Genomic DNA, 24,641 nt, shown 5'->3' with positions numbered 1-24,641 from the left:
CTTGTTCTCCTGCCAGTGAGTTTGCCTGGAAGATGGTACAACTTTTGTGCTTTTTGAGGATATCTTTTTAGTTTTCAATTAACCAAATAATAATTACATATACTTATGGGGTACAATGTGATGTTTTGATGCATGTATTTATTTTAGAATGCTCAAATCAGACTAATTAACGTATCTTCCACCTCAAATATTATCATTTATTTCTGATGAAAAATTTAAAATATTCTTTTAGCCATTTTGAAGTATTAAATACATTATTATTAACTATGGTCATCATACTGTGTAAAAGATCACCAGAATTTATTTCTCCTGTTCAACTGAAACTTTGTACAATGACCAACATCTTCACTTTTTCTACCTCCCAACCCCCATGAGCATGTGGTAACCACCATTCACTGTCTACATCTGTGAGTTCCAATTTTTTAGATGCCACTTGTATGTGAGATCTTACAATATTTGTTTCTTTGTGCCTAGCTTATCTCACTTAGCAAATGTCACTAGCTTATTACAAACGACAGTTTCCTGCTTTTTAAAGTCTGGATAGTATTCTGTTGTGTATATATACCACATTTAGGAGAAACCTTTAGGTTCTAAAGTTCACTATGTTCAAGAAGTCCATATAGTACCATTATATAAGTAAAAAATAAGTATAAGTCTGTTCTTCTAAAAATTACAATACATATTTTACAACACAATGTACAATGCAAATATACTATGCATATAGACTATGTTATAGTAATTAGATTCAACATCTATTTAGAGAGTGTTTCTCATTGGTTTCTCTACTTAGGAAAATATGCCGAGGGTAAGGAGATTTACTGTGAACTTAAATCATATTAATTGTAGCCTTTATATCAGTTATGCCTAATAAAATGTTATCTTGAATTAATTACTGCAGTAATAATGAAATCTTCCTGGTACCTCTTGGTTCTAAAATGAATATGCATATATATATGTAATTAAATATATATGTAATTATACATATTATCTAAAGATTATATATACATATACAAATGTAATACTATATAATATAAATATATACATGTATTACATAGAAACATTTATATATTTATAAAGCTAATATATATATTAGTAATTTTATATATATAGAGAGAGAGAGAAGACTATATATACATAAAGAGAGGTAACTTTTTCTTTATCTTCTCTTCATTACTGGTTCTACACTTCGACTGAACAAAATATTCAAAATAGTGGTTATCTTGTAAGATGAATTTAACTTCTCTTCCCCAGACCAGTATTACAAAGGGATTTCCCTATATTTCCTAAATCTATTTGTTAAGAGTATGGTAAAAATTGTTCATCCAAATCCCAGAAGGCATGCTTTTGTAAAATAATTTCAGAAGCAGTAGCTGTTGATAACCACATTCTAGAGCTCCCCAACCTCAGGGATTTTTATATTGTAGTTATTTTTATACCCATTTTATATATCCTGCATTATGATAAGCTACTTGAGATCAGGAGTCATATTTGGAGATTTCCTGGAGTACCTAGAATAATGGCCAGCACATAAAATGCAACATTACAATAATACAATCTCCATAATATGCCTAGCAATTAGTATTTTTGAATTTCTAAATGTATGGCATACATTTGTATTCCCTATTGATGTTTGTGATTTATAAGTTCAATTGAGTTATGTTGATGAACTATAAGTAAGAAAGAAGAACACAGTATGTTCTCTGATATCTTCTAATTGTAAGCTTATACAGGGAATTTTAGACTGTAATGTCTCCTTTTTTAACCCAGGCCCATGTATCATTAAATATATCTCCATTTAAACCATATGTATGGAGACAGATGTGTCAGATTTTATTTTATTAATTTATCTATTTTTGCACCTCTCTCTCTCCCCTCTGTCCAGCAATCTACAGCTGTCAGGTAGTAGTCATAAGCATATTAAAAAACATGATAATTTATAGTTATAAAATTAAGCTATTAATATTGATTACAATGAGCATTTATAAATAATTTTAAAATAATACACATGAATTTAATTATAAATGTCTATGAAAAAGTTTCTGATACATATTTTCATAGACTTTATTATTCTTATCTTTTTCTTTTACTTCCTTGGCTTAAGCTCATACCTAACTGGTTTGTCCGGTCACACTTCTGTCTCTACCACTCCTTTTTCTTCTTTCTCACTCGCCTCTCTTTTTCTTCTTCTCTTTTTCTTTTACTTTGATAAGTATTACAAGCAAAATGTCCACCTCACAGAATCCATTTCCTCAGTGTCTAACTCTCTCAGTTCATCTTCCCTTTTTCATCTCTATTGTCAAGAGTGTTTATTTACAGCTTTCTACTTAGTAGCTATGTGTAAGTGTGGACACTCTCCCATTGTCCCCACAGTGTGTGCATGCTAATTTTCTTATTTTTTTTCTTTTTTCTTTTTCTGGGAAGGATCTGAGCTTACACAATCATTTTTATTTAGTTTTTTAAACAAACCAAAGCAACCTGTATCATTTGTAATTTCACTTATCTAAATGACATGCTACTAATTAAATTGAACTAATTTTTTGCAGAAAAGATCATTTGGATGGTATGAAACTGGCATTTCAATATATTAGATTTATTTCTAAAAACTAATGTCAATAGTACTCTAAATGGTAATCTAATGAATACCCTATTCTATGTATAGTAAAAATAGGGGGAAGGAATGTAACCTTTTGTAAACTATGTACTTTTAATCTCACTTAATTCACACCCTAGCCTTATAAAAAGGAGTTAGTAATAGACAGAACATGGAATTGATCTCCAATATTTCTGACCCCAAGCCTGTGCTCTTTGAATTAAATCACATAGCAAAGATGAATATTATTATTTGGCTCAATTTGATACTCATTATTCTTAATATATTTCCAGAATATACCAAAACCAAGTTTAACTAATTAACAACTACCTCTCAGCCATATAGGAAAATAAGGTATTTGAAATCTGTCAGTTGAGTTATATAACAATTTGAAATTTCAAATAATTTCTTATACTTTATTTTTTAAATTTTAGATTCTGGGATACCATGTGCATGTTTATTACATGGGTATATTGTGTAAAGGAGGAGACTGGGTTTCTAGTATACCCAACACTCATAGAGTGAACATTACCCAATAGGTAATTTTTCAACCCTGAGCCTCCTCTTATAGCTCCCCATTGTGGTCCCAAGTGTCTATTATTTCCATTTTTATGTCCATAGGTGTACCCATTGTTTAGCTCCCACTTATAAGTGAGAACAAGTGATAGTTGATTTTCTGTTTTCAAGTTAGTTCACTTAGGATAATGGCCTCTAGCTCCGTCCATGTTGCTGCAAAGGACATGATTTACACACATACTACACACACACACACACTATATATATATATATAGATAGATACATATATACACAGTATATACAATTTGTATACAATAAATGTTATTGTGTATATATAAAATAAATGTTACATATATGTGTGTATGTATATATATGTGCATTTTCTTTACCAAATCAACCATTCATGGATACTTAGGTTGTTTCCATGACTTTGCTACTGTGAATAGTGCAGTGATAGGCATACACATACAGGTGTCTTGTTTATAATTTCATATGCTTTATTTTTTACTGTAGTAAATGAAAAATATAGCCTCATCAAACCAGAAAACTGAATCTTGCTTGAGGACAATAATTAAAATTCTTCTTAAATCATCAAAGTCCAGGACTTTCTTCAAAGATAAACTTTTCTTTTTTAAACAAGTGTGTCCTTGCTATTTTTACATACCATCCCTTATCCCCATAATTATATATCATCCTTAAAATATGGCAAGACTCTCAGAAAAACAATGGACATCCTTAGTAGCCTCTGTAAAATAATTTATTTTTAGGTGTAATAACTGACAGCAATATATCTATAGTGTTAAGATTTATAAATCATTGTTAGAACTAAACAATTCCTAAGGGAGGAAAATAATTAGAAAGCAACCAAGAAAAACAGCTATAAAAATATGGAGATATTCTTCCATGAGAGATATTTCATCCTACATGAAATATCCATGTATGGATATTTCAATAAGGTGAAAAATGTCTATGAAAAAGCATAAAGGATGGGTATATTGTAATATACATGGCACATATTAAATGTTTGAAATCACAAATTATGATATATTTTCTTGACTAAACTGTTACCACAGTCATAAGGAAAATAATTTTGATGATCTTTTCCATTAGAGTATGCCATATTAGATATGGCAAATGACCTTTCACTTTTTAAAGTGCTCCAAAGAATGGTACACTTCCTGTTGCCTTTTGGAGACATCACTGACTTTGGTATTCAGGGTGGTAAAATAATGTATAAAAATTCTTCCCCATTAAAACTCAGATATCCTATTTACTTGATTTTTAGTCCCTTTCTTCATTTTCCTTATTTAGATATTAATCTCTACTGAACAACCATGGCTCTATTTTAAAAATTTAAGTTTAAAGCTTGAATAATCATAGCTCTATTAATATTGGATATTAGGACCTCCCCTCAATTTTTACTCCTATGTGATATCAGAGATATTAGTATCTTCTTTAAGGGAAATGGGAAAATTATGTGAGTTTTAAAGGGGTTTTATATTTCTTATTTTAAATTAGTATTCAGAGGGCCCCATAATTCTGTACTCATAAGCATTTCTCGTGCACAATTTAAAATCTCTTTTTTAAGATTATTTAATAAGTCTTTTTACAACAACCTGCTTTGGAGTTTGAGAGTTAAATCCTTTCATTAAATGTTTAAGAAGAATATATATTCTGATGTATTGGGATAGAATTTTTATGAATGGCAACTAGGTCAAGATGGATGAAAGTACTGTTCATGTCTTCTATATCCCTACTGACTTATGGTTACAGTTTTTAAAGACTGATAGGAAGGGACTCAGTGCCAGAATCCCAAAGGATAAAGTAAGGTAAAGAAGTGTGTAGACAGACAGTATAGATCAGTGCTCCTCAAACTTTAATGTGCATATGACTCACCTGGGGAATTTTATTAAAATTCATATCCTGCATTTTATATCAGAGATATAAAAACAATCCTGTTTGGACATAGAAGTGTTTTCACCTGCCTCTGAGATACTTGCTTCTACACCATCACAATGGCAGGCATCGTTGGTTGTCCACCCCATCCCCATTCTTCCCGTTTTCCTAACAGCAACCCTTTTTTTATTTGGACTGGCAAAATGTCACTATAAAAGGAAAAAAAAAAATCCCTCACCTTCCTAGCCCCGCTTTTAGTTAGGGTGAAAAAGATCTGGCCAATGGCATTCAAGCAGTATATTTTGCCACTATAGTCTGCTGGTTATAGTTGGGAAACCATTTGTTTTTTCCATATGATAATGTCACTTTCCTCTTTCCTCTTTCTTTATTTTAATTAAATGGAAAATATGAGTCACCAAACATCATAGACAAATTGTGAAAGCAAAAGGATGACAAACAAAAAATAGTAGCCTGGGTACTGTGCTAAAAGATTACTTGTGAACTAGGGCCAAACTCTTAATTATGAATAGGGAAACCCAGAAGATAAATTTGCATTCAAAGGCTGCTTGATGGAAACAGAAACACACAAAAGGTCCCCTTACAGGGAAAATGTTAAGGTGTTACCACAAATATATACATGAAAATGACCAGTAATTTTATCTTTCAAATAAGTAGAATTTAGAGTTTAGGTTTAAAACTTAAGTATGATATAGACACATTCTCAAATTAATGAATTTTACTGAGATTTTCATATAGAACTTACTGATATTTAATGGAAAATAATAAATATTATGATTCTTGGCTGTACATTATAAAATGTGTCACAGAGCAATTTATTTATGCAAAGGAACATTTTTGGCTCATGTTAAGTTAAAAGTCTTCAAGTCACATCTTCAGGCATTGCTGGATCTAGGTACTGAAATGATGTCATCAGGCCAAAAATGTTTCTTTATTGCTTGATTCTGCTTTCCTGAGTCAGTATCATCCAGGAGACTCTCTCTACATGCGCCATGGCAGCTCCAGGCTTGCACATATTTAGTATTAAACTTTTTCTCCTCTTCTTTAATATAAAGGAAATTCAGCTAGATGATCTTTACCTTTCAGTTCAAAGTTCTATGATATATAAATAACTCAAAATAACTGCTAACAGTTAATGAAACATCTCCTGATTCAGTAAAGATAATGGTTAGTTACAATTAGTACTGCATATTAAAAGTTCATTAAAGGTTTATTCTTATCATTATATCCAATTTGCCCTCTGCATTTTTAGTAACTCTTTATGAGTGATACAAAGCAAAACTACAACCTAGCCCAAGCTGAAACATCACGAATTTCAAGTCAATTACTACCAAATTACAGAGATTTTAATGTAATTTAGATACTAATATTAGTGTACATGTGAAAAGTGTTTGCTAAGGGGAAATTCTGCCCATTAATTGCCAATCGAAGTCAAGATTTGGAAACTTCCTTTATTATAAGAAACAAGTAGAAACTAGGATGGGAAAATAACATTAGCAATTACAATCTTCAATTTGTTCCATTAAAATGTTGATTGCCTTGGGAATAGAGTCTGTTACAGGAGAAAAAAAGTGTAAACTCAAACACTTACGGAATAAACTACTATAAAGTACATTGTGCTTTATCAATTAAATTTGAATTCCACAGAATGAAATATAAGTTAACAAATATGACAGTTTATGTTTAATTATGTAAAAATCATTAATAATTTGATAATTAAATGGTCCTGGTTAGCCACATTCTCTGTATTTAAATAAACAGTGTAAACCTAAATGAAAATATTAAAGTAATTTCAACTTGATAGAGGCCACTTATTTTTAGTTTGGGTAGAGTTCTAACCTAATGGTAATAAGATTACAGACCCTAAAGATGTCATGTGAATATTGCTCTGAAAAACCAAAATTAAAGCTTTCTCAAAGATGCTATGTAGGGCTGAGAGGTTTTTCACTTGGACCATTCAGAGCTGCACCATTAAGTCTTCAGGTTTAGAAAGTTCTGCCTCTAGAGAGCACCAGAGCAGCTACTTATGATTCATTTCATGATTCTGAAACTATTACTCCCTCCAATGACTGTACAAAACTAATATAATGTGCACTTGGATACCTAATCCTTCATGACTACTGCACAATGCTTAGACTGTTTATGCTTGGAAGTCAGAAAAACGTGTTGCCTGAAAGGCATTAAGATCCATGGGGTCACTTAAAGCTATTAATTATATTTTCATTACTTACCTGTTGGCACTTAGGAAAGGCATTTCCAGATAATTGTCTTTGGTATGGCTGGTATTAGTTTTCTAAACTGTAATTTAGACACTGCTGTCAAGCTAAAATATCCAGTCCTTCGTTAAGCTTTGTCTCTTCTCACTTACCCGAAGCTATGAGCAAAATGCCTACATTGACAATAACACAGTTATAATTAAATTGCTCTATCAACCCATTCACCACTCAGTCCAGCCTAGTGTTGCTATTAAACTCTAGCTATCTCTCCTATATGCTCTCGTATCACCCAATACTATCTTCACCATGCCAGTATTTATTTGCTGAGGAGGTAGCCTTACCCTACACTTGAATTTCTTAAAGCCTGTCTTAAAGACTAGTATCTTGTAAGTCTTTGGTTAGATCTAAATTCCCAGCACTTAGCAGTGTCTCGCATTTGGTGCCTATCATTGTTGAACTGGTTGTTGAAAAATTAGTTGTTTTCCTTCCTTGGCATGAACCTTAAAGGTTAGAATCACCATTCAAAAATTTCCTTTCCATAAATTTATATACATCTTTTGAAATCTGTACTTCCACCTTTTATCATGCCTGAAAATCTGACCTGAAAATGTATCAGCTGTTTTATCACTGCAATAGCTTCCTATCTTGAAATAATCTGCGTTTGTCCTTCAGGCTACCTGTTTTGTTCAATGCATCCAAATTAATGTTCCTTTAACACAACTTACATTTTTAATCCCATAAAAACAACTTGCTGCTCTAAGAATAAAGTATTAACTTTACACTAGTAATGAAGGCCATCCTTTCCCTTCTTTTCTCATTAATTTTCAATGAAAAATTTATTGAGTTGGGGGTCCCCAAGATCATACTGAGGTTTAATGATACATTTGGAATCATAAGACTCAGAAAAGCTGCTATGCTCCCAGTTATAATTTATTCTAGTAAAAGGATACAGATTAAAATCAGTAAATGGAAAAGGTGCAAGGTGAAAATCAGGAGAAATGAAGCACAAACTTCCTCTCCCAGTGGAGCTGCATAGACAGCACCCAATTCAGCAACAGTGTCTGCCAACACATGGAAAGTATTGCTAACAAGAGATAGGGTTCAGGGTTCAGTCACATAAATATTCAACTCCCTCATAACTGACCTTAGCTACTGAATCTCCAGTTTCCCAGAGCTTAAACTAGTAACAACACAGCCCATGGTCTAAGGCATACAAAAGCACTCTTCACAGGTAAGATATCCCAAGGACTCAAGAGGTTTTCTTCCAGGAACTGGTGAAGGACAAGTCCTTTCTTTGGAATATAAAGGATTTGAGTGTTTACTATATGGAGAGGTCAGCCTACTCATTATTCAACCACATCTTACTCATTCCTGCCTTCCTGTCTGCCAATCTGAAGTTTTCCCAACCATCTTTGGAAATCCGTACCATCCCTAAGGTCCAGCACAAGTCATCCATTTCCATGAAGATTCTCCTCCAAGCTCTCCCACATCGCTATGCATAGAAGCATTTGCATCCTTGCCATGCATGGGACACTTACATATTGCCTTCAAACACCACTTTACTGGGCATGTCATCTCTGTTACAGTTGTCATGAAGTAAATAGGAAATGAAGGATTACTAATGAGTTGCTCAGGTTTATTCTTCTTTTTTGAACGCAGAATTTCATTTGACCTAAATTATCCTTCCAATCTTCATAGAATATTTGGTTTCAATATACAAAATTAAATATGCAAGCTCTTATCCATTCTTCATTTCAGATCTCTGGCGTATTCCCATTTCCCATTTATCTTTCACACTAAAGAAATCTAATCTTTATATAATTTAATCACTTTGATTTTGGTTGCTCCTTTCTGTTCTTTCTCTGCCTCGTGTTATTTTTTTTTAATTGATCAAATTTTAAATTTTAAACAATGTGATAAAAATATTACCTTTGCACAAGGGAAACATACTTTCATTTCCAATGAATTTCTAGGTCTGTCCAGAATTTTCAGGGGTTTTTTCATCAAATTTATCAAGGAATGCTATTAACTACTTCTTAGTACTTTTCTTAGGCCAAAATAAATAATCTGGAGTCCATCATTCAGTATCAGGATAATTGTTAGCTATAATTAACGTTGACAAATTAATGTTCTAGGGAATGCTAACTGCTTATTTTAATCTTTGCAGTACAAGGAGGCAGGTACTCATTTTCATCCCAAGACATGAGAAGATTAATATGCTAAACTCTACAAACTAAGTCTGGACTCCAGAGCCTGTGCCTTTCACTGCTATGCTATACTGGACTAGCCCGAGACTCTAATTTACAATTTCCTTTTAAAATTCATACCTCCTGTTAGTGTGAATTGAATTGTCTCTGTAATTGGCAGAAGCACAATTGCAATAAATGTTATGCAAGTCAGATTGAGAGAGCTAAATACTTTTCCTCAGATTGAGAGAGCTAAATACTTTTACAAATACAATTTTTAATTTTAAAATTAAAAAAATTAACTTTTAACTATCATTGTGATGACTTTCAGGTTATTTATTTTAAAATGTTATATAAGCCACAGTACAGCATTTTCTGGCAACTTGTATCAATTATTGAGTTTTCTAGAGTATAATTTATTATAATAATTTTCTTGATGAGGCACATCAGATGAAACGTAAGATAGCTTATGCATATTTTCATATATCAAACAGAAATACATTAGTTTCCTGCCTGTTCCCCACCCCAACACACACCAGTTAATACATGATACAATGTATTGTGTCCCCTGGAGATGTCTCCCACCCATCCTGACTCCTGGATTATTCTTATTTCAAATGTAGTAACAATTTGGTACCATTCTAATATGGCATTTGTAAAGCTAGTACATGTGGGAAAGAAAAACCATAAAAGCAAAATGTTTACAGTATAATTGAACATTACCCTAAAGAGAGGACTATCATTGAAGGGACATCGATGGGACTTTGATACTAGTTGTAGCAATGCTTGATCTGTGCCACTTCTGACAAGTAATACTCTGTAAGATAAAAGGACTTTAAAAAAAGAAATATAAAAAAATAAGGGAGTAAAAAGGCATAACAAAAAACTAACACAAAAACTGGATTAAAAAAAAAAATTAATGTCAAAACCAAGAAGAGGTCTGAAAGATATCATGTAAGAATGATTCTCAGCTCCTTCATTCCCCAAATGATGCCACTAGGAAGCAGATGGCATACTGTTAACTAATGAAAGAAAACTCTACTGGTGAAGTGCTATTTTGCCTTTATCCTTAGAATTACACAACTTACACACTTAGCAATCTTAAAAAAAAATAGATGGGGAAAATGATTGATATGAATTACATTCATTTTAAGACCATTTCTAGTTGTTTTGAATGAATCCAGAACCCATAAATAATATCCTAGAATACTGAAAGAATCTGATGAAGTAACACATGCCCTTGGACAGTAAATCTGAGTCAAGATGATTTCGTTAAGGTAGATACAGACAGACACATCGCAAGGACAAGAATACTGTTCCCTGGCTTATCCACAGTTTTGAGCACAGTGCCTGGCGTGTATTAACAGCTTGATAAATGTCCCTGACAAAATTCCAAAATCTATTTTTTTTTAAGTATGTGGACACGAAGAAAAGAAAGCAATGGCCACTAGAAGGCAGCAATGATTCACAAAGACTAACCCCATGTCTCATAGTTTCCCGCTATACAGAGGAATGAAGATCACATCAAAGCATCTGACCAAATTTCACATCGATAATCCCTATAAACAGGATGGAGCATAAGTTCTGGCATCTTATAATTAAACGAATTTGTCGCTGGTTTAATGAGACCACAATGCTATTTAATAAGTATCAATCTAAATGGAGATAGCTTTACCTTGTCAATATTTTTTTTAGTATTATTTGTAGACAGAAAGCAATTTTTATCAAATTTCCCTGTAACTTAAAACTGAGATTCATAGCCCAAGCTTACTTGAAGCCCCAAATAAGAAAAATTAAATTTAAAATAAGTAAATCTATAAAATAAGGTAATGACTATACAAGTACAGAATGGAGAGGTTCCTCTTGGCATGTGAAAGACCTAGGTTTACACTTTCAAACTCCTTGAACCAAGAATGTATGATGACATAGAAACACATTTTACTGTACATTTGTTAAAATAGTGTAAACTTATACATATTTTCCACATAACCTGAACTCTTTATAACTTAAATATTCCTTCTCTAGTAGAGATATGGTAGTCAGTGGGACAGACTCTTAAAAAGCTAAGCTGACAAGACCTATATTTTAACTTTTATACAATGGCCTTTGAATATCTAGAATAGTATTAAATAGCTGTTTACCATTAATTATGTCCTCAAAATCATACCAAGTGTTGAAAATGCAGTCCAATGTTACTTTTTGCAACCCAAGAAGATAGATGTTATTATCCTTATCTTGAATAAGATTCTGTGTTTGAATTCAGTTCTGTGGGGTTAGAGACTCATCCCAACATATATTTGCTAGGTCTTTTAATAATTCCATGCTTTCCTTCTCTGTTTGGTGACTATTCCTTTTTGCTTCATTACAGTGCTGCTGAGCCACATCAATGAGTAGGGCCCAAGAATATTATTAAGGCACCTTAGGTAATTATGATGAAAATGGCCTACAATGTGGCTTTGGGAACTGCATTAGATCATCTATCATCAGGCTTCTGATGGATGCTTGACAGATTTTGAGACTATACTTACTGATAACAGGCAGTATTGTATAAAGAATTGAAAGTTGAATTTGAGCCCTGTTACTTACTAGTGCTACCTCTTATAAGGTACTTGACCCTGCTGAGCTTCAATTTTCCCATAAAAAATGGTCATTGTAAGCACTCAGCATCAGGCCTGGCACATGAAACACACTCAATAAATGCTACTTACTAATTTTGAAGATAAAGGCCCAGAATATACTACAGTGTTTGACCCTGCTGAGCCTCAATTTTCCCATGTAAAAAATGGTCATTGTAAGCACTCAGCATCAGGCCTGGCACATGATATGCACTCAATAAATGCTACTTACTAAGTTTGAAGATGAAGGCCCAGAATATACTATACTGTCAGTTAAGAGTTGCTTTACAATCCTGGCTACTAAACGGTCTGGTTCACATGCCATATAAAGGGACCTTACTTTCTCATTCACATGATGAATATTAGGTTTAGATGGCTGAGAAAAATGCTGACACTGTTATTCTGTATTTGTGTTAAGTACCATTAAAAAATTGTTTTTATCATACTTGTATCTTACATTATTAGCTTAAAAATTCAGAAGGATATTATAAAGGTATTACAAAGGATATTTAAGAAAATATTAGTAAAACTTTCTCTCTTACTCTTCTGCGATCAAGATTTATAATATTTAAGCCAAGTTATCAAAGAGCTTCATTTTAGATAGTATCTTGTCGGTTAAAAAGAAAAATAAAACGTCCTTTTTGCAGTTAATTGCCCTTTCCAAATAACGTTAATGAAAATATCTTGCCAAGAAACATCTCTTTGATTCATTAAGCTGGATTTAGATTGTGTTCCAGTCACAAAGCACAGAGGTAATTACAGGTTGAAATTGATTTGAGCCTCTTTATAAATAAGAACTGCTTACAGAATAAATGTTGCATTAAATATAAAATCTTGTCACTGTATATTAATTATGTTACTACTCATGGTTGTGGCTCCCTTACAATTCTCAGGCAAAAATAAATCCAATATAAATTCGCTGTGAGCATAAAGTCTACCATGTGCACGTATCCAGGAATAAAAAATTACATAGATCATCTGGCCTGTTACCATTCACATCCTTCACAACCATTCATGAAAACAGTAATTTACATTTTGGGAACATTTTTCCAACATCAACAGGAAAATACAGCTTTATAAAGTGTTTCAGATTTTAAGAATACATCACATTAGAAACCCATTATCATGAGGGCCAAGACTGGTTTTTATTTACTTGTTTATGTGTAATTTGTGTTGATATGTCAAGTATTTTGAGAAAAGATCTGACTCGACTTCATTTGTACTGTTAGAATGCATTTTTCTTAGCAACTGATTGATGTGTATTCTTATTTGATTTTTAGAATTATTTTACCAATTAAAAATGCCATATACTAAAATAAAATATTTCATTCACAGTCCCTACTTAAATTTGCCTGTTTGCCTTACCCACCTTGCATCATTTCATTATTAAATTGATTATAAAACATTATACTACAAATGCCAAGTATTTATGAATAGTCAGTATTAGCCAACTTCTTTAGTCCTCCCAGAAACAGCCCTTAACATCAACCAAGTAATTCAAGGGATAGTGCGTCTCCCTTTACAAGGAAGATTTTGAGTAAGAATATTTTAAACTGCACATTTAAGTCACATTTACATAAAATCAGGTTTATGGAACTAATGAATCATGAAAAATTTCTGACAATAATGCCTATCACTACTTCAGTATAAACTTAAAAGTTTATTTACTCACATTTATAAATAACTCTAATATTAAAAATTCTCCAATTCTTAAAAATTAAAAATTTAAGACTACACAGAATCAATTTTATTCAGATAATATACTGCCCGTAAAATTCAACATTAATGTGTTCATATTACTTTCATACCTAACCAACTGGGTATCAAGAGACTTTACCAATCATCTCTGTCAATTCTACTATTCCTAGTCATCCTTAATATTCAAGTTGGAATTTTGGCCCAGTCTATTAAAACCTTGTTAGCATTTTAGCTTTTCTCAAGCAAACACATTTGTACCTACCCAACCTCAGTGCTAGGGAGCAACTTTCAGAAGCACTAGCAAACCACCACCAGTGGAATCGGATAAATGTCATTGATTGAAATAACTCCAGAAAAGATTTACCTTACAGTGACTTTCCTAAATATCAGGGAAAGAAAACACATATATCCTGTACTACTACTGTTATTTGAATGCCTGATTTACGTAGCACACAAATTTCTCTTTTCCACTAGTTTCCATAAATACTAAAATATCAAAAAGGACTACTTTTTTCTAGAAGTTTTCCAAAATGACCATAATATTTTCACACTATTTAATAAAAGAAACCAAACTACCAAACATGATTTAGGCAAAAATTTTTTTCAATAAAATGCAGAAATATTTTAATTTACATATTGTAATAAATCGATAAGGAGTCAAAATCCAGTTACACATTCATAAAAATTCCACACATCATCCTCAGAATAATCAGTTTCTGTACAAAGATTTATAGATGTCCAAGTATGTAGTTTTTCCTCAGTGTGCTACAGAATTTAAAGGTTCTGCTCGAATATTCCCCAAATCAAGTGCAGAATCTGTTTCTTCATCAATTTCTCCAATGACCGCGCTAAAAAAGTCAGAGTTAAAACAATCACATTTCTGAAATAAATTTACATGTGTTTCAAAAATCTTACTAATCAAAGCACTGAGTACCATTCTTCCAAAACAGAGCACAGTAAAAAGAACTAATTAAGGTACAAAGCAAACAACAATGGTATGAGTCGGTGAACTGCACATTTAAGTCACAAAATTCAAGAAATAATTTGAAGGAACATTATTACAGGAACCAATATTAAAGGACATATTATACATAGTGATTGTATCATGAATCTTTAAAGGAAAAAGACACACAGGGATAGATATAGTACAAAACCCCCAAACTTCCAAATCCTATGATTTCAATTCAATTCTAGGACTATAGTAAAAAAAAAAAAAATTCACAAAATCACTCCTAAAATTAGCAAGTAAAAGTGTCTATTATTTAACTTTGACAAATTAAACCAGTGATAACCAATGATATATATTAGATTATTTTCATAAGTTTTCAAATAAATCAAAAGCCAAAATGTACAGTTCTTCATGTACTACTATAAAAACAATGGTAGAAACAAGTACTTTGGTACTTAACAAATCATTTTTTAAGTGACTGGCTCAGGTTAAAGCTAGAAAATTTTTCCTTGTTCAACACTAACATAATATCTATAATATGAAATTCATTAATATCATGCTAGATAACCAACTCATGGCCCTCTAAATGGAAATATTGAATGTTATCAGACAACAAGTTGTCTATGAAATATTATTTTTTAAAAAGCATTTGTTGGGTTTACATTTGTTTGGTTTTAATTAATGACAGTAAGTTCTTTTCTTTTTTGAGATACAAGTTTTGCACTTGACACGCAAGCTGGAGTACAGTGCCACAATCTCAGCCCACTCAAACCTCTGCCTCTCAGGTTCAAGGGATTCTAATGCTTCAGCCTCCTGAGTAGCTGGGGTAGCTGAGTTTACAGGCACACCCCACCACACCCAGCTAATTTTTTGTATTTTAGTAGAGACAGGGTTTCATTATTTTGGGTAGGCTGGTCTTGAACTCCTGACCTCTGGTACTCCACTAAGCTTGGCCTCCCAAAGTGCTGGGACTATAGGCGTGAGCCACTGCATGCAGTCAAATTCTAAAGACGAATACTTGTAATAAGAAATTTGCCCAATTTTGCTTTAAACTACATAAAGACTTAACTTCTCTAACAAATGAAAAATACCAACTCTGACAGAATAAATTAAGTTTTCTCAAAATAAACTAAAGGCCTCAATTCCACTCTTAAATATTTAGTATCATTTAAAATCCCTATGGTAAGCAGTGGAATGCTGATAAATATTTAAAAACTAGCTCTCTGCAGGAGCCTGATTTGCAGCATTTACTAATATTGTACAAACACTCTCACCTGGCCAATTTAAAGCTACTAATAAGACATCAATCAATTAGCTTGAAAAATTCCTTAAAATATAACAATCTGCTTTCATTTTCACTTAAGTTCAGGAAAAAAATTTGTTTTACCTAAGAGAAACCTTAAAATCAATTAATGCACAGTCCCAATATAAACAGTGTTGTTCTGATCCATAGATGGGGGCCCTATCTGCTCTGCCTCTCTCTCATTACTTACAGCTCACCTTGTAACTCCACCCAAGTCATCTCTATAAAATAATATTTTAGTAACTCTTGATTTTAATTACAGATCAAAATATTTATTCATCTAAAGATGATGTTAACATAACCAACTTAAATGAGTAAATTATTCCTTCACTCTTTATTTTATTTAAGTTATTATAGGGGACTTTTCCATCCCCTAGAATAGCCTTAAATTTGCTTAATGTATCCTAGCTTAAAATTGCTAATGTATCTTTTTGCTTCTTTACAACTATATTTTGATTCAATGTAGTACTCACTAGAAAATTCATTCCGTGTTCTTCTAGCCTCTATAACCATACTAATATTGGCCACATGTAACTATTACAAGTAAAGCCAGACGCAGTGGCTTATGCCTATAATCCCAGCACTTTGGGAGGCAAAAGCGGGTGAATCAGGAGGTCAGTTCAAGACTAGCCTGACCAATATGGTGAAACCCCATCTCTACTAAAAATACAAAAAACTTAGGCGTAGTGGCCTGTGCCTGTAATCCTAGCTATTTAAGAGGCTGAGGCAGGAGAATCACTTGAATCCAGGAAGTGGCCGTTGCAGGGAGCCAAGGTTGCACTGTTGCACTCCAGCCTGGGCAACAAGAGCAAAACTATGTCTCAAAGAAAAAATTATTTACAATTAAATATAATTTAAAATCAGTTTCTCTCTCACATCAGTCACTTTTCTTTTTTTTCCACGCTGAAATGAAATTTTGCTTTTTTTGCCCAGGCTGGAATGCAACAGCGCAACCTTGGCTCACTGCAATCTCCATCTCCTGGGTTCAAGCCATCCTCCTGCCTCAGCCTCCTAAATAGCTAGGATTACAGGCATCACCACCATGCCCAGCTAATTTTTGTACTTTTAGTAGAAACAGGGTTTCAACATATTGGCCAGGCTGGTCTCGAATTTCTGACCTCAGATGATCTGCCCGCCTCGGCCTCTCAAAGTGCTGGGATCACAGGCGTGAGCCACTGCACCGGCCCACATCTGCCACTTTTCAAATATTCAACACCCAGACATGGCTAGGGCTACTGTATTGGAAAATGCAGATATATGACATTTCCATAATCATAAAAAGTTCTTTTGGACAACAGTGCTCTATACTGTTACAGGCTTTTCTTAAATCGCTACCTTTAAATCACTCTTAAACTTTTTTTTTTTTTTTTTGAGAAGGAGTCTTGCTCTGCTGCCCAAGCTGGAATGGAGTGGTGCAGTCTTGGCTCACTACAACCTCTGCCTGCTGGGTCCAAGCGATTCTTCTGCCTCAACCTCCAAAATAGCTGGGATTACAGGCTTGTGCCACCACACCTGGCTAATTTTTGTATTTTTACTAGAGACATGTTGTTGCCCAGGCTAGTCTCAAACACCTGACCTCAAGTGATCCACCCGCTTCAGCCTCCCAAACTGCTGGGATTACACGCATGAGTCACCAAATTCAGCATTTTTTTTTTTTGAGAGACTGTCTCACCCTGTCACTCAGGTTGGAGTGCAGTGGTACAATCTTGGCTCACTGCAACCTCCACATCCCGGGTTCAAGTGATTCTCCCACCACAGCCTTCTGAGTAGCTGGGACTACAGGTGCACACCACCACGCCTGGCTAATTTTTGTATTTTTAGTAGAGACAGCGTTTCACCACGTTGGCCAGGTTGGTCAGATCAAACTCCTGACCTCAGGTGATTTGCCTGCTTTGTCCTCCCAAAGTGCTGGGATTACAGACATGAGCCACCATGCCCAGCCAACTACACTGAAACTTTTATAACGGCCTGTCCCAAGTAAACTGAGGCCACAGAGACATCTTAAGTGTGTCAAATATACTAAAAAATTAAAAGAAAATAAATAATGGGTAAGTACTTGTTTATAAATACACCTATATGACTGAGCATGTATTAAAATTGTTCAAATGAAAGATTTCATAAACATTTTTCAAACTTTTGCCTTGGACTCTAGAAATATGTTCCTCTAAAATTCTGGGTATTTTTAAGAACATTTTAAGAAACCTCTTTAATGAAGTATTTAATATAAGGCAGGGCCCTTTCTGGACTCTATCCAGGCTACTTATTTAACTAGTGGAAAAATGGGCAAATCTCAGGTAAATGTTTGATTTGTAGAGATAGCTTTGGTTGAAACCTGAAGAAATGTTGACATAAAATGTATAGATTTGCCTTACTTTATGCAAATATAAGAAAAGCCATATTTATAAAAGAAATGAATGCAAGATTCTATTAACTATGTATAGATAATACAGTAGACTATTCTGGGTAAAACCTCTTCTCCATAAATCAAGGGAGTATCATTTATAATTTTAACAGATATATTTTACTTACACATTGTCACCTCTTACAATGTATAATCCTAGTACTACTTGCTCTACTCCCTGTGAAGAGCTGAATACTCGTTCATGGCTTTCATCCAAAATCAAATTAATGGTCTGGTCAAAACCTTTTAGTGTTCCCTGTAAAGAAAATATCCAGGAGAAAAAGAGAAATATTCTGGTTTACCTGAAAGTGTAAATTCAACCTCACAATCATTTTAGTTATTAGTTACTCCAATATAAGTACCTATACAATGTCAAATAAAATGCCTTTTTTATAACTAACAGTATTCGAGGATACAAAATTGACCCCTTGGCTGTTTGGCTGGGGTGGAGGGATCTGCACCACACATCTCACTCATTTGCAGAGCTGATGACAGTTACAAAGGACACCTAGGTACTAGTGTATTTCCAAGTAAGTAGCATAAAAGCTCATGTAGTCCGACAGCCAAAGGTATATACTAAAACAAAGGAGATTTAAAATAAAATGATAGGTAACTCTATATAAATAAGGAAGAATCATACATACCAACTACAGTAATGTAACAGTATCACTGTATACTACATACTAGCACTAGGTATTGTGCTAGACACATTGTACATATTGTCGCAACTCATCTCTACCCTTTAATACTATAATTATTCCCATTTCAAAGAAGAAACTGAGGCACAGAGTGGTGTCTCTTATGGTCACATGGGCAGTAAGTAGCAGAGCCAGGAGATGAACCACGAAAGGCTAGCTCCTGAGCCAGACCACTAAACCATTACCTTCTACTATTATACACAAGTAAATATAATTTGCCATTTTTCAGAGAATCAAATCAGTCCCATAAATACATAAAAAATTTAACTAGTAGTTACGGGTAACACCTAATGAGTTCTTACTAGTTACCAGAGTTCTGTGTGTCTCACAGGTATTATTTAATGCATAACAAATACATTTATTATTTAATTCTCCCAGTAGATACAAATGTGACTAAACTAATTAGAACAAGAATTTGAAGGAAATAATCAGGGAAGGTTTTATGAAAGCTTAGTTTTGAATAAAAAAAGACATGGGTCTAGCACAACAGATTAACTCAGATGGTATCCAAGTTTCTGAAGAAGTATCAACTAACATTGATTTTAATTGGTTAAATCTCTCAAGCTACTAAACTTTTATCTTCTGAAAACCAAAATATATAAAATGAGAATGAAATAAAAAGAAAACTATAATTTGGAAGAGAAAATATGAAGTCTTTCTTGAACTATTTAACAAATGGTTATCATAAACACCCATTCATAACCTCCTGGCTTCATTTTACACATAACTATCCCATCAAATAAACTATGTGTCAAAGAAAAAAGAACTATTGAACTTTAGAACTTAAGATGCTCTTTTTATATTGCTTTCCTTTTTTAAAATTAAAAATGATTTCCCAGTTTATTATCTACTATGTTAACAAAAATTAGAAAATTTAAAGTTAAGGTTTTCACAAAATTAAAAAAATTGAAAATATCTATTAATAGCAATAGGCTTCTTGAAGTGTTGCGATTAAAATATGTCAAACTGTCCGTATTTGAAAAAATACAATGTGAGGCACCTAAGAAAACATGATTTTAACAGATATAATTTTAAGAAAGAAGCCAGGCAATTTGCCTTGGCTTTGATGTCAAACCAAATTTAAATCCCAGTTCAGTTCTGTCACCTGCTATCCTTGTGACTCTGGGAAAGTATCTCACCTTCTCTGAGCTTGTTTCCTAATCTAGAATAGAGGGGTACTTATTCTTCACAAGGTTGTGCTGTACATTAAATAATGTAGCACATATGCACCTGGCACATGATATAAATTTAGTAAATGACAAAGCTAGAACCTTGACTATTAACAGTCACTAAGGACCCACTGAGGGGAAAAAATCGCAAGGCTTAAAAAGAAAATGAACAAAAACAAAATTGCAGAATGGAAAAATAGGGGATTAAATTATTTAAGAAACTAGGTAAGGTTAGAAAACAGAGAAAGTTTAGTAGCCTTAAAATTCTTTCAAAAGAATTAAGTGTATTAATTGTAAGTGAAGAAATAAGCAAGCACCCAAATATCTTGAGATAAATTCCTCAAATGAAATTCCAAATACAAGTATTGCCATAGGAATGTTTTATCTTTGTTAGATGACATAAATTAGCAAGGGAGAAACAACTTTAAGAAACAAGCCAATTGAACATATATATGTGTATATAGAGAGTCAATCATCAAGTGTCCTATAGAAGACATGTCATACAACCTAAAAGCAAACAGTATTAAGATTGCATACAAGCCTTAAACGTTGATAGGTAGGTATCAATAGTATCTAAATCACAAAAAAGTTCCTAAATGTATGCAAAATTTCAAAAAATTCTGATTCATGTAGTACTGAATGGGGAAGAAAATAAAAATGGAAGAGGGAGATAAGTAGGTTTAATACATGTCTGCAGACTAGGAGCTCTCTGATGGCAGAATCTATTATTCTAGCTCCTAGAAGCCTTGTAGGTAAGACACAAGGTTTACTAAGGAAAATGTGGATTGACAGCAAAGTGATAGTTAAATAATAAAACTGCACTACCAGTGTAATGTGGCGTCTAGGCATTAGAGATCAGAGGTTTCACATAAAACCTGCAACCCATAAACGTACAGGAAAGCAGAGAATGAAAATTTGGAAGACTTACCACAATCATTCTCCCGTCAGATGTAATAACAGCAACAGTTCCTGATAACTGAATCAAGGAAAGTGTTTCTTAGGGAATACAATCTGAAAACAGACTCTGGCAAGGTAATGATTTGAATTATTAGAAGATATACAACAATTAGGTAAAAGTGATCAACATAGCCACTAAGTTCACTACATAAAAACGTTACAAGTTTTTGGGACGCCAAGGCAGGAAGATCCAAGATGACTGGTCGCTAACAGCTCAGGATTGTAGCTCCCAGTGAAAGCACGGAGAATGAGAGGACACCACACTTTCAGATGAATTTTCGTCACTCACGGACCAGAAGATTCCCAGTGAAGGAGCCCTACGGGTCGCCAGCGTGACTCTTGTGGCCGGCGCAGCAGTTTTGCCGGCGCCTCGTCATGGCAGCTCTTCGTGCAGAATAAACGGGAGGAGATTCCCAGGCAGAAGAGCACCATCAGTCTTAATGCCGCTGTTTTGGCCGGTACAGTGGGTTGCTCAGATTCCAGCGGTGGGAATCAATAAACTGGACGTCCACTCAGAAACCCAACTAGAAAGGCAGTAATTGTAAAGATGACAGATGGATAAATTTATAACAAAGGGAAGAAACCAGCTTAAAAAGGCTGAGAATACCCAAAATCAGAACACCTCTTCCTCTACAGGAGATTACAGTTTCTCATCAGCAACAGAACAAGCCCTGATGGAAAAGGACTGTGTGCCATTAACAGAAGTAGGCTTCAGAAGGTGGATGATAAGAAACTTCTGGGAGTTAAAAGAACTTGTTCTAACCCAATGTAAAGAAACTAAAAACTTTGAAAAAAGGTTTGACGAAATGCTAACAAGAATAGACAATATACAGAGGAATATAAATGAAGTAACGGAGTTAAAAAATACAACACGAAAACTTAGCGAAATATGCACAAGTTTGAATAGCTGAATTGATCAAGCAGAAGAAAGGATATCAGAGGTCAAAGACCTACTTAATGAAATAAAATGAGAAGACAAGAATAGAGAAAAAAGGATAAAAAGGAAGAGTAAAGTCTCCAAGAAATATGGGACTATGTGAAAAGACCTAATCTACGTTTGATAGATGTACCTGAATACGACGAAGAGAATGAATCCAAGCTGGAAAATATTCTTCAGGATATTATTCAGGAAAACTTTCCCAATCTAGCAAAGCAGGACAATATTCAACCCCAGGTAATACAGAGAACACCACAAAGATATTCCTCAAGAAGAGCAACCCCAAGGCACATAATTGTTAGATTCACCAAGGTTGAAACAAAGACGAAAATACTAAGGGCAGCCAGAGAGAAAGGTCAGGTCACCCACAAAGGGAAGCCTATTAGACTTACAGCAGATTTCTCAGCAGAAACCCTACAAGCCAGAAGAGAGTGGGGGCCTATATTCAACATCCTTAAAGAACAGAACTTTCAGCCCAGAATTTCATATTCTGAGAAACTAAGCTTCACAATTGAAGGAAAAATAAAATCTTTTTTGAACAAGCAAGTACTCAGAGATTTTATTACCATCAGGCCTGCTTTACAAGAGCTTCTGAAAGAAGCATTATACATAGAAAGGGACAACCAGTATTAGCCTTTCTAAAAATATACCAAAAAAGTAAAGAGCATCAACATAAAGAAGAATTTACATCAACGAATGGATAAAATAGCCAGTTAACATCAAATGGCAGTAACCCTAAATTTAAGTCGACTAAATCCCCCAATCAAAAGATACAGCCAAAACCTAATGGTATGCTACATCCAGACCCATTTCACATCCAAAGATACACAAAGACTCAAAACAAAGGGATGGAGAAAGATTTACCAACCAAATGGAGAGCAAAAATAAATAAATAAATAAAAAGCAGGAGTTGCAATTCTCACGTCTGATAAAATAGATTTCAAAGCAACAAAGATATAGTGGTAAAAGGATCAATGTAACAATAACAGCTAACGATCCTAACACCCAGATACATAAGACCTATAAAGAGATTTAGACTCAACGAGACAGAAAATTGATGAGGGCAGCCAGGACTTGAACACAGATCTGGAACAAGTAAACTTAATCAATATTTATAGAGCTCTCCATTTTAAATACACAAAATATACATTCTTCACTTTAAATACACAAAATATTGACCAGCCATTATTAATACCCATTTTTTAGAATAAAGCAATATTCCTGTTTTCTCTCCCTTTTTTTCTTCCTCTTTCTTCTTCTCCTTCACTCCTTTTTTCTCTTTCTTTTCTTCTTTAAAAATAAAAATAAAGTAAATAAAATAAAGAGACTACAGAACTAAAAAAAAAAAATCCTGGGTTTTTGACACTTTTCTATCAGGAATGCTGCCAATTATGATTTTTGGGCAGGATATTTTGTTTCTAAGGTCTATTTCTTCATTTCTAAAATGAAAACTGAATGACTACTAAATTAATCTGTGTTGGACCATTTTCAAGCATGTTAAAAAACTGTCTTCCAGGACAGTCTTCTTTAATTAAAAAAGCAAACAAACTATATAATCAGTGTCACAAGATACCAATAATGCCCACATGATTAAAAGCATTCGGTATTTAATTTGTCATCCAGTTTGTACATGAGCACAATGTCGTGCTTCTGTCCTGAGACTTTAAAACGGTAACACTTGCAAAGTCTATTTTAAGACTTCCCATGCGGTTTTTTGTTACTTACTGCTCACTACAATCCAATACAACAGCAAGCATTTTTTTCATTCTACCAATAAGTTGAGACTTCAAGTGGTAAAGGGACTGAAACCTGGTCTGTGAACCATCGTTAAACTTTTTGCTATCCTCAAACTAATGAGCAAATTATATGAATAAAACAAGACAAAGATTTTTAAAACTGCTGTCGCCGCCCGGACGACTGTTCATCTTATTTATAAACCTGAACACGTAAGTCTTATGGAAATAGTAAAGAATCAAGAACGTATTTTTTTTTTTTTTTTTTTTCAAGAGAGAAAAGTTCGGAATAATCACACTGGGTTTTTATCCGGCTTTTGCAGGCGACAAGGAAAGGACCCCTGGGCCCGCAGCAGCTGCAGGCTCCAGCAGCCGCCGGTAAACTATGGGTCGTTCCGGGGTCCTCTTCCCCTCGCCCGCCCCCAAGATCCCGCCGCGGTCGGGTCTCCCAACCTCCCACCGATCCTGACTGGCTGTGTCTCCGTAACCCCGGCTCACGCCCGCGGCGGCAACCTTGAGGATACGGTTGATGTAGTTCTCCAAGGCGGACGTCATGCTGCTCTGCCCGGCAGTTCCGGGTAACACACCGGTGCCGGCGGCAGGCGGAACTGAATGGGCGCGCTAGAACCCTGCTGTGGCCTGCGCTTGCCGGGCCGCAGCAATGTCGCGAGACCTGCTGCCGCGCAGCTGCCCCCGAATCGGAAATTGTAATGAACTGGCCAATCAAACAGAAGCCGCACAGCGGCGAAGATAGAGCGC

General features: G+C 34.2%; 1 protein-coding gene and 1 pseudogene across 2 annotated transcripts in view; one reads left to right on the top strand and one right to left on the bottom strand.

Annotated features, from left to right (window-relative positions):
• Nucleotides 1-9,761, top strand: part of LOC128928432 (homocysteine-responsive endoplasmic reticulum-resident ubiquitin-like domain member 2 protein pseudogene) — a 23,789-nt pseudogene extending 14,028 nt beyond the window's left edge. Inside the window, exon 2 of the transcript XR_008473408.2 lies at nucleotides 9,404-9,761. The product of XR_008473408.2 is annotated as a homocysteine-responsive endoplasmic reticulum-resident ubiquitin-like domain member 2 protein pseudogene (transcript). The remainder of the gene's footprint in view (nucleotides 1-9,403) is intronic.
• On the bottom strand, nucleotides 9,738-24,582 carry LSM8 (LSM8 homolog, U6 small nuclear RNA associated). Its single transcript, XM_002751783.7, has 4 exons — nucleotides 24,407-24,582; nucleotides 21,184-21,224; nucleotides 18,517-18,644; nucleotides 9,738-14,583 (listed from the first exon to the last, which is right to left on the bottom strand). Exons 1-4 carry the CDS (start codon nucleotides 24,435-24,437, stop codon nucleotides 14,493-14,495), a joined length of 291 nt encoding a protein of 96 aa, XP_002751829.1. The 5' UTR covers nucleotides 24,438-24,582; the 3' UTR covers nucleotides 9,738-14,492.
• Nucleotides 24,583-24,641: the final 59 nt, after the last annotated feature.

Source organism: Callithrix jacchus, chromosome 11 (assembly GCF_049354715.1).
Source record: "Callithrix jacchus isolate 240 chromosome 11, calJac240_pri, whole genome shotgun sequence".
Taxonomy (NCBI): Eukaryota; Metazoa; Chordata; class Mammalia; order Primates; family Cebidae; genus Callithrix; species Callithrix jacchus.
The sequence above is the reverse complement of the archived record's forward strand: the minus strand, read 5'-3'. Positions and strand labels throughout refer to the sequence as shown.